We start from the raw sequence: 11572 nt of genomic DNA on the forward strand, positions 1-11572 counted from the left end.
GTCCGAAATGGGAAAGACCTCCAACTGGTTGGATTAAAATCAATGTTGACGCCGGTTTCGTTAATGACAAGGATATCTATTCAACCAGCTGCTGCATCCGGAGCGATAAAGGTGTTTTTGTGGCAGCACAAAATCAATGGAAACGAGCTAAAGTGTCGGTTTATGTGGCAGCGCAAAATCAAGGTGTTAGACTTTCATTATTATGAAATAAAAATTATATTTTGTAATAGCAGTTATGGCGGTTATTGTGTAAGTTATTATGTAACAAGTAGTTATTTAGTTATGTATTGTGTGTGAATAAAAGGGAAGCCACATGCTTTTGTGGGTTATTCTGAATGGTAGAAAGTGGATATTTGAGACCAAGCTCTCGAATTCTTGGAGGGGAGAGAACCAAAACTCACAAATTTCTTGGGAATCTATTGTATAATAAATATTAATTTGTATTTTGATACCAGTTTTTATCAGAGGGTTGCAGAAATAAGTTGGCATCCGATAGAGGATTCATAAGTAGTATTTGATGCTATTCACTCTAATCATGTAGGGGTTTCTGAGTGACTGAGTTTACCACTTTGATTTCCAACATTGTTTCTAGCTTAGCATTGCATGTAAACTACAAGATGAAATTTGTTAGGAGACAAACAAATTATATGGTTTCTCACACCCTTGCAAGGGCGGCCATATCTTGGGCTAGACCGTTATTTTGAGAACATTTCTTTTTGTATTGAGAGCTATTTGATTAATGATATGAGTTAGGATTCTTTTGGTAAAAAAAAACTAACCTAACCTAATAAAACAAACACTATTTAGTCCATAGGTTGGGGACAAAACCTCATGACATTAATCTAACCAGAAAGCAAGGATCGATGAAGGCCACAGCAAAATGATTAAAGAATGAAGGGAAACATAATTAGTTAAGCATCAATCATCATACAGGAGGTAGAAAACATATATATCACATAAAAATCCATAAATATACATTAACTACAGATGAAAATTCACAACTGCTAAAGATATTGTAATGTTTAACAACATTTTAGAAGATCTTATAAACATTTTTCAGATCAAGAAAGCCTTACCAGATAATTACTTCAATGTACAAAGCATAAAAGTTTTTAAAATATATGCTATTTTTACATAAAATTAGAGACCAAAGACCATTCAATAAAAATAAAAGATCATTCTAACAATTAAAAATATACGCTATTTAGAAGAGAAATCTTATAATTTTACAGATAGAGCGAGAGTAAACATTCAAAACAAGAAACTTCTTGATAATAATTATGATGTTTGTAATTGACAAGCCAATTCGGTTACAAATCACCATAGCCAATTCTTTGGGGTGAAAATAAAAAGGCAAAAGTTAAATATTTTCCCCATAAAATAGAAGAAGACTTTCTTTATGAATCACTATCTTACAAGAAAATCTATTTGTACAAATACCAAGGTCCTCAATCATCTGGGTATTTAAATCAAACCAAACTAATCCGCCATCTTTTTTTCTGAACAACATTTCACCATTCTTTCCTGCTCCGATAGGATACTCAAGGCAAGGTAAGGGTCCAATAATGAAAATTTTAGTCCATGATTCCTTTACACCAAGTTCGCCCAAAATTGAAATGTGAAATGTAGCCGTCTCTGTGTAATTGAAGATCAAAGAAATAGAACCATTTAATAACACCAAGTGACTCCACACCAAACGAGAATCAAGATTGAAAGTATCATTCATGTCTGAGGGTAAGGGTGTTGTAAGGAAAACCTCATCGCTCCAGTCAAATGACAACAAATATTTTTCATTACGTTTTTTACTTCTACTACACATCCAGTGAGAGAGTCCATCCATGTACAATTGTTCATCATCCATGTACAAATGTTCATCATCCATAAGCTCATGATGCATATCGACATCAAATTTTCTCCAAGAGTTACTTCTTAGACTATATATCTCCCATATCGAGGAGTTGAAAGATATATTTGTCCCTGGTAGCACATCAAGGTCACAATTAGTTTTTCTTAAAAATATATAACGCATCACTTTATAATCGTCTCTGACACGGTCATAACCAAATCCTTGATGACAAACACAAGCTTCCCAATAAGGTCCAGAATCAAAAGGACTAGGTGGAATAACCTTAAATTCTTCGGTAGATGGATTCCACAATACAATAGCCTCTTGTAATCGGCAGATCAGACAAAGAGTTCCATGAGCAACACTACCATATCCTAAAATATTAAAACCAGAATTATACTCTAGACGCAGATATGGTCGATCTAACTCAACCTTTGGCCAATCAAACTTGACCCTATTCCCAAACCTCTCACCAGAAACAGAATATAACTCAAATTTATCATCCCAATAACCACTGTCCCATTGACAAAACTTTTGATGCATGAGGAGAGATGTATCATCATAATAAGAATGATCCTTTGTTAAGAAATTGTTGCGATACATAGTCATAAAATAAGGGTTATCAAACAAGAGCGACCATGATTTAAGTACACATCCAAATCGCTTCAATGATTTAATAGATAATTTAGAGAGAATAGAGAAGAAAAGATCTTGAGGTATATGTGATTGTCTCCTTCTTACCTTTGCATTCTCATCTGTCGAAACCAAATCCACGCATCTCCCCATATTGGCTCCAAGAACGAGTTTGGTTTGGAAAGTGTAATCCGTTGGAGTAAATATCAGTCGGTCATAACTTATTTGAGAAGCAACCAAATAAAAAACAAAATTGAGATTAGTAGGGAGAAATAATAGCTCTAATTAGTTTTTTCGTTTTTTGAAGGCAAGAGAGCATGGGTTTAATGTGGGGTCCTATAATCATGGAGTGGATTTGCATGAAACTTCAAAGATTTGGATTAAGAATAAAAACAAGAGAGCATGGGATTAATGTGGGGTCCTATAATTTTTCAATGATTGGTTTCAAATATCCTTATTTATTAATTTTGTTACGTCTGCAGCAATTTAACCTAATATTTTCCCGCTCATTTGCTGTATTAGGTTAGCAGTAACTAGACTTTTGACCCGTGCGTCGCACGGGTTTTCTCGACTATAATAGAGACCAATAAATAATATTTAACCCGTAAGATCATTGATATGATATAAAATATTTTCTTCAAAAAAAAAAAGCAAGCGGATAGGAATGAAATTGGTGTGCAATGCATTTTTTTAGATGGAATTGTTAGGTTAAATAATTGCAAACCTAATAAAGCAAATGAGCGGGAAAAAATTAGGTTAAGTTGCTGCAGACGTAACAAAATTAATAAATAAGGATAAATAAGGATGTCAAAGAAAAGGCATGAAATTAAAAAAAATCCAAAAAAAAGTGTAAAATTCTTGACAAAAAAAAAGGTATAAAATAGAAGGATCATACGTGATCATTGATATGGTAGAAAATATTTTCTTCAAAAAAAAAGGCAAGCGGATAGGAATGTAATTGGTGTGCAGTGCATTTTTGTAGATGGAATTTGTTAGGTTAATAATTGCAAACCTAATAAAGCAAATGAGCGGGAAAAAAATAGGTTAAGTTGCTGCAGACGTAACAAAATTAATAAATAAGGATTTGACCTAACAAATTTTATCTAAAATAATGCATCACACCAATTTCATTCCTATCATGTTGGTTATATCCTTATTTATTAATTTTGTTAGGTCTGCAGCAATTTATCCTAATATTTTCCCGCTCATTTGCTGTATTAGGTTAGCTGTAATTTAACATAACAAATTCCATCTAAAAAAATGCATCGCACCAATTTAATTCATATCCTCTTGCCTTTTTTTTTGGTACACTTATTTAATACTAAAAAAAATGCATCGCACCAATTTCATTCCTATCCTGTTGGCTATATTCTAATTTATTAATTTTGTTACGTCTGCAGCAATTTAACCTAATATTTTCCCGCTCATTTGCTGTATTAGGTTAGAAGTAATTTGACCTAACAAATTCCATCTAAAAAAATGCATTGCACCAATTTCATTCATATCCTGTTGGCTATATCCTTATTTATTAATTTTGTTAGGTCTGCAGCAATTTAACCTAATATTTTCCTGCTCATTTGCTGTATTAGGTTAGCTGTAATTTAACCTAACAAATTCCATCTAAAAAAATGCATCGTACCAATTTCATTCATATCCTCTTGTCCTTTTTTTTGTACACTTATTTAATACTAAAAAATGCATCGCACCAATTTCATTCCTATCCTGTTGGCTATATCCTTATTTATTAATTTTGTTAGGTCTGCAACAATTTTACCTAATATTTTCCCGTTCATTTGCTGTATTAGGTTAGCAGTAATTTAACCTAACAAATTCAATCTAAAAATAAAAAAATGCATCACACCAATTTCATTTCTATCCTCTTGCCTTTTTTGTTGTACACTTATTTAATACTAAAAAAAAATGCATCGCACCAATTTCATTTCTATCCTGTTAGCTATATCCTTATTTGTATGTCAATCCCTTTACAATAAACCTGTGCGGAGCACGGGTCAAATATCTAGTTTTTCTCTCATTTCATGAAATGTTTTGTTTTTGTTTTTTATTTAAATGTGGCTTTTATTTTTCTTATTTCATGATTTTTTTATTTTTTTCTTTTGTGTTTCTAGGGTTGGTGACATGCTTCAATGCGGCGTCATGGATTTAAGTTAGTTTGGTTGTAAGTTTACTTGACATAGGCAATGTTGGGTGGGGCAGATCCATAAATTTTGCTTTGAGGAGGCAAGATTTTATATAATATATATTAATACAAAATTTTTAGCAATGTAAAAGTGATATAATAATAACGACTATTTAACCCTAAATAAAAAACGGCTATTTCTTTTTTCACAATACTCTCTTCTAAGGGTGTTTTAACGTGTTTTGGAGGATTTGGAAGGGCGTTTACACTGTTCGGTTGATAAAATCCGAAATTCGTAGGGCACACGAGAAGAGAGTTGGGTGGAAAAAGAAATAGGCAATAATAACATCATTATCAATGAGAAAAATACTTGAGCTTGTAAACACTATATTATTATATTACTAGCGAAAAGACCGCCCGTCTTTCCGCTCTTGTTAGTGCGCTAAAGTTTGAAAATTAAGAACAGTGTTTTTTTTATGAAATTTTGATTTTGATTAAAAGTAAAAATATAAATATTTTTTGCTTTTAAATTATAACAAATCAAACAAACAATGATTAGCTATCTATTTCAATTACACCAACAATATAAAAAAAAAAATACAGAGAAATAATATTTGCACAATCATTTTGTGACATTCTATTACAATTTTCTCTCTCATACTCACATTATGTTTTTTATAAGAATACTCACATTATGTTTCATCCAAAATAATAGAGTTAATACAATAGGGAGGATGATTGAAAACAATGGGACTAGCATGTAATATAGACGCTCGAGCAAGATTATGAGTGACTCTATTAGCTTGTCTCCTATCATAAGCTAGAGCATAAGTAGCATTAGATAAAAACAACGTCCTACAATTAGAGAATAAACTTCCTAGTTCATTAACATATGGGATATTACTAAGGAAAACATTCACAACAAGCTGACAATCAGTTTCAAAAACAACACGATTGAGACCAAAATCGAGAGCAACCTAGAGTAGCTGGATGAAATAGAGGGAAAAAACCTAGAGTAGCGGATGAAATAGAGGGAAAAACCATTGAGTGAGCTTGGATAAGATGTCCAAGGTTGTCTCGGAAACAGACACCAATACCAAATTTTCCTTCGGCTTCGAAGAGGGCACAATCAACATTACACTTTATCCAATCTGCCTGCGGTTTAGACCATCCTAGAGTAGCTGGCTGCATAATATCATTGGGACGGTTGCACCACATGAAATCTCGAACAATATCCAACGCTAGAACACAAGATGCTTGTGCATTGACTGTTTTTTGTTTCCATAAACAAATAATATAGCTACAAATCCAACACGATTTTCCACTTCAAGCAATCTAAGGGTGGCAAACATAATAGAGGAAAAACTACCGCTTGACATCATGTACGATGCTATCTTACCCCAAAGATTCGCTGCTTTCGAACAATCTGTAGCAAATTTACAAGGCATAAACATGTGCATTTCATCTTCCAGGTCACGATTGCAAATTAATTATTGATAACTATATTGACCGAGTTCCAGCTAGCCAATATGAACTCTTTAATTCAATCGGCCAAACACTATATTTAGTTTGTCATGTGATTTACAGTTATTATTAGACGTTGCCTTTGTTGGTGGAAGCAGCTAACTAGTCACCAGGGCTGGTCCTGAGATTTTTGGTGTTCTGGGCGAAACAATAAAATATTGCCCTTTTAATTATTCCAATATTATTCTTCTTGCATTTTTGTTTACAAAAGATTCATTTATAATCAAAGTTCTCTAAAAATATATTTTCAATAAAGTTAATCAAAACAAATTAAAAAGAAATATATGTATATGGTACTAACTACCAAGTAAAAATAAAAATTTGGTGCCCTAGGCTACCGCCCCTTCCGTCCACCCTCAATGCCACCCCTGCTAGTCACTAAGAAGATTTGAGATACTAGAAAGCAACGTTCTCTTACATCTGTATTGTACAGGATCATTTCTTTCAGTTTGCTTTTGTTTCTGGAGGTACACGTTGGCGCCGTAATTTTATGCAGCTTGTTTGCTTTTGTTGTGTGTGGGTTATATGGAACGAAAGGAATAATAGAATTTTCAAGAATAAGGAAAGGGACATTCATCACTCGTTAGAAAAAATAAAGATATATTCTTTTAGGTGGATGAAGGTCGATTATGTTAATATTAGCTTAAATTTTCATATGTGGTGATTGAGCCCGTTTGTTGTTTGGGTATCGGCTAATCACTTTGTGTTATGGTTCCCTTGTGACTGGTTCCCTTGTATACTTGACGTCTTTGTTGGCACACATTGTGCCGATAAGGAGTCTATTGTGATAATAATATATAACATTTTGGCTTGTTAAAAAAAAAACGTTCTCTTACATCAAAGAAAAAATTTGGAAGAAAATTAATTCTTACAGGGAGTGAGCTCTATCTAGGGCAGGGAAGAAGGTAATGATAAAAGAAGTTCTTCAAGCAATACCAGCATTCATAATGAGTATTTATGTTATTCCGAATTCCATCATAGAAGATATTGAGAGAATGTTTAACGCTTTTTGGTGGGAGGGTATGGGATTTCGGAATTAGATGGCTGTCATGGGAAAGAATGGCATGCCCATAGGAGAAGGAAGATATATGATTTCGAGCTTTTCATGCATTTAAGTAAGCAATGGTGGCTAATCAAGGGTGGAATATGTTGAATCATCCGGAACCATAAGTGGCTAGAATTCTCAAGGCAAGGTATTTTCCTAAATCATTTTTTTTTTTATGCAAAGCTTGGTTATAATCCTAGTTTTACTTGGCGTAGTACTTGGATATATCCAAACAAGTGTTAATGAAAGGTTGTCCGGGGAGGATTGGTGATGGAAGTAAAGTGAGAGTGATGGCGGATCCGCGAGATGTTTAGAATACTCATGCTCCTTGGTGATTTAAAGACTTGGTAAACAACAATTATCAAATATGCATTTCATCAACTAAATGAAGAAGAATAATGAATATGAAGTATCAAAAGGGAGTTGGAGGAATAAATCCAAACTAAATTTTTTTGTTTGACATACCTCTCGTTCTAAACAATTGTGTTAAAACATGGAACTGGACACTAAGATATATAAAAGCACCGATTATATACAACAGAACTTTAGTCACATTTTACACTTCAGAATTTACCATTAGTCACATTATACACTTCCAAATTTACCAATATACATGCATAAAAAATATTGACAATTTCATCTTAGACCTCCGAATTGGTCAATCAGAAAGTGTGAACAACCTGAAAATTTGAGAAAATATTTTACACGTATGGATTGGCCAATCCAAAAGTGTAAAGTACTTAAAAAATTACATTTTACACTGCGGTTGTCTAATCCGCAATTCTAAACAATTCCCTTCCAGATTGTGTAATTTGAAGAGGGGTTAATTTGGCACAAAAAATGAGAAATTTAGGGCTTTTAAGGATATAGGAGGGAGAAAAAACTTTTGAAAAGCAATATATATGCAAGAAAAGAATATGGTCGAACATAAAAAAGATGTAGATCAGAACACAATTGTAATGTCAAAGGTAAGTTTGAGGTTAGACACAACCACTCATACCCTTTGATATTTGTAGCAGAGAGGACAAGGCGACAGCGGGAAGGTGGCTTTGATGCTATGGTCAATATGGTATGCACGTAAGAATAGAGTTTGGAACGAGAGCGACAGACTGCTGTTCAGATTGGAGTGCAAGGTATGGTTTGATATGGAAAAACATGGTTTGATGTCAACCAGTCCCGATTTGGTGCGCCTTTTGCAGTCCGAAACCAGAATGGTCCTAAATGGGAAAAAACTCCAAGCAAATGTTATGAATTTATTGAACAAGATAAAACAGCAAACCAGTAAGATCTTTAAAACAAAACCTCATCACATTAATAACTACCGCTAAGATTTAAATCTGGATCACCCATACTACTTCTTTCAATGAAACAGCCCAAAAAAGTCCCACAAAAGCAAAAAACTAGCCCCACAATTTGTACAGATGCAGCCCAAAAAGCACCAAAACCTGCAAAATATTAGGTTTCTTAAACAACAAGTCAAGTTCATCAACAACCCTTGAGTTCTCTTCACATGCTTGCTCTCTAGGCAAGATATATGCATTATGAAAATACGGATCGATGAAGGCCACGACAAAGTAAATTGGCAGAAAATGATTAAAGAATGAAGGAAAACATAATTAGTTATATGTTGTGATGTGATAATTAGTTATAACAAAAGCATCATCAATCATTATATAGGAGGTAAAAACATATATATGTTGTCTGTTTAAAAATTCAGTGCACAATGTAGCTACTAACAGTTATCACATATCACATATGTTAGCCTTAAAATCAATAAATATACTTAACTACGGATGAAAATTCACAACTGCTAAAGATAGACTAAATGTTTAACAAAATTTACTCTTTCGAAGCCTTGTGGATATGATGGTTAATACAACTTGGTACAAAAAGCATGAACAACTTGAAAATGGTTTAGTGTAGTTAATTTATTTTAGAGAGAGTACATATAAGAATGAGATATTGGACAATGTGAGGCTGGTGCTGGATGGGTATAATCTCTTTAGGGTTTGAAGGTGGATTGTGAGACAGTCAAAGTCTAAAGAAGCTATCCAAAACTTGTTAAGGTCGGGTAGACCCGGAAAAAAAAAGTGCAAAAGTTGAGAGCGTATGCCAAAGAAACTTGTCTTTTTTGTGACATCACAAATCCTATTTAGAGTTTAATGGTTGATTGTTGGATTGTCAAAGTTTGAAGATGCTCCAAATGAAAAGAACGCACCATTAGCTTGAAAACTCCAGCAATTCCTATTTTGACTTAAATTTGGCTTAATCACCACTATAATCGATTCCTGCATGATTCAGTATTCAGTATTTAATCACCACTAAAAAGTTTAAGCAACTTTTTAATGATTGTAAACTGTTGTTAATGTTTAAGCAACTTTGTGAAACTAATGTTTATGTTTTGCTCAAATGCCTAAATTTTGCCAGAAAAGATGCAGCAGAACCAGCATCACCCCCCCAACAAAAGCCTACAAAAGATGCAGCCCAAGAAGCACCAAATCTAAAGCAAAAGATGACATAAACTCAAGCAAGCCTGGCTAATAAAAAGTATTACAAAAGTAGTACATTATTTGACACTCCATATTGCAATGTTTAACAACATTTTAGAAGATCTTCCAAACATTTTTCAGATCAAGAGCCTTACTAGATAATTAATTCAATGAGTACAAATAACAGAGTTTTCAAAATATAGGCTATTTTGACATAAAACTAGAAACTATTCAATAAAAATAAAAGATCATTCCTACAATTCAAAGAGAAATCAAGAAACTTCTTGATAATAGTTATGATTTTTGTAATTGACAAGCCACTTCCGCTAATCACCATAGTCATATACCTCTAGGGTAAAAATACAATGAAAAATAAATAAATATTTGCTCCTTAAAATGGAAGAAGGCTTTCTTTATGAATCAATATCTTAGTTGAAAACCTCCATGTAAAAACACCATCAAGCTCCTCAATCTCCTGGGTATTTAAATCAAACCAAACTAATCTGCCGTGTTTTTTCCTAAACAACATATCGCCCTTCTTTCCTGCTCCTATAGGATACTCAAGGCAAGGTAAAGGTCCAATAATGAAGATTTTAGTCCATGATTCCTTTACACCGAGTTCACCCAAAATTGAAATGTGAAATGTGGCCGTCTCTGTGTAATTTAAGATCAAAGAAACATAACCATTTAATAACACCAAGTGACTCCACACCAAACGAGAATTAAGATTGAAAGTATCATTCATGTCTGAGGGAAGGGGTGTTGTAAGGAAAACCTCATTGCTCCAGTCAAATGATAACATATATGTTTCATTATGTATTTCACTTCTACACATCCAGTGAGAGAGTCCATCCATGTAAAATTGTTCTCTATCCATATAAAATTGTTCATCATCCATATGCTCAAGATGCGTATCGACATCAAATTTTCTCCAAGAGTTACTTCTTAGACTATATATCTCCCATATCGAGGAGTTGAAAGATATATTTGTCCCTGGTAGCACATCAAGGTCACAATTAGTTTTCCGTAAAAATCCCATATAGCGCATCACTTTATAATCGTCTCTGACAAGGTCATAACCAAATCCTTGATGGCAAACGCAAGCTTCCCAATAAGGTCCAGAATCAAAAGGACTAGGTGGTATAACTTTAAATTCTTCAGTAGATGGATTCCACAATACAATAGCCTCTTGTAATCGGCAGATCAGACAAAGAGTTCCATGAGCAACACTACCATATCCTAAAATATTAAAACCAGAATTATACTCTAGACGCGGATATGGTCGATCTAACTCAACCTTTGGCCAATCAAATTTGACCCTATTCCCAAACCTCTCACCAGAAACAGAATACAACTCAAATTTATCATCTGAATAATGACCGCCCCAGGGACTAAATGTTTGATGCATGAGGAGAGATGTATCATCATAATAAGAATGATCATTTGTTAAGAAATTGTTGCGATACATAGTCATAAAATAAGGGTTATCAAACAAGAGCGACCATGATTTAAGTACACATCCGAATCGCTTCGAAGATTTAATAGGCAATTTAGAGAGAATAGAGAAGAAAAGATCGTTAGGTATATGAGATTGGCTCCTTCTTACCTCTGCATTCTCATCTGTCGAAACCAAATCCACGCATCTCTCCATATTGGCTTCAAGAACGAATTAGGTTTGCAAAGTGTAATCCTTTAAAGCGGCTCCTAGAAAGATATATATCTTTTTTAGGAGGAAATATCAATTTATCATAACTTAATTGAGAAGCAACCAAATAAAAAACTTAATTGAGAAAGTATTTTAAAATATAATTTTTTTTCATGGAGAAATAATAGCTCTAATTTTTCAAATGCTAATCCGTTTGCGTTTTTGAAGGGAAGAGAGCATATGGGTTAATGTG

The 11572-nt window shown here is 33.6% G+C and overlaps 2 protein-coding genes across 2 annotated transcripts; both read right to left on the reverse strand.

The window, feature by feature from the left end:
• Positions 1–1249: 1249 nt before the first annotated feature.
• LOC146913646 (putative F-box protein At3g16210) lies at positions 1250–2788 on the reverse strand. Its single transcript, XM_085720403.1, has one exon. The coding sequence runs from the start codon at positions 2630–2632 to the stop codon at positions 1361–1363; it is 1272 nt and encodes a 423-aa protein (XP_085576529.1). The 5' UTR covers positions 2633–2788; the 3' UTR covers positions 1250–1360.
• A 7149-nt stretch (positions 2789–9937) lies between these two features.
• Positions 9938–11359, reverse strand: LOC146913647 (F-box/kelch-repeat protein At3g23880-like). Its single transcript, XM_085720404.1, has one exon. It carries the CDS (start codon positions 11323–11325, stop codon positions 10066–10068), a length of 1260 nt encoding a protein of 419 aa, XP_085576530.1. The 5' UTR covers positions 11326–11359; the 3' UTR covers positions 9938–10065.
• Between the last annotated feature and the right edge of the window lie 213 nt (positions 11360–11572).

This window comes from Medicago sativa, chromosome 6 (genome assembly GCF_051527215.1).
Source record: "Medicago sativa cultivar Bolivia chromosome 6, Bolivia_mono, whole genome shotgun sequence".
Classification (NCBI taxonomy): domain Eukaryota; kingdom Viridiplantae; phylum Streptophyta; class Magnoliopsida; order Fabales; family Fabaceae; genus Medicago; species Medicago sativa.

Coding starts and splice junctions, on each gene's coding strand:
- LOC146913647 (XM_085720404.1), bottom strand. CDS start 11,325: ATGGAGAGATGCGTGGATTTGGTTTCGACAGATGAGAATGCAGAGGTA.
- LOC146913646 (XM_085720403.1), bottom strand. CDS start 2,632: ATGGGGAGATGCGTGGATTTGGTTTCGACAGATGAGAATGCAAAGGTA.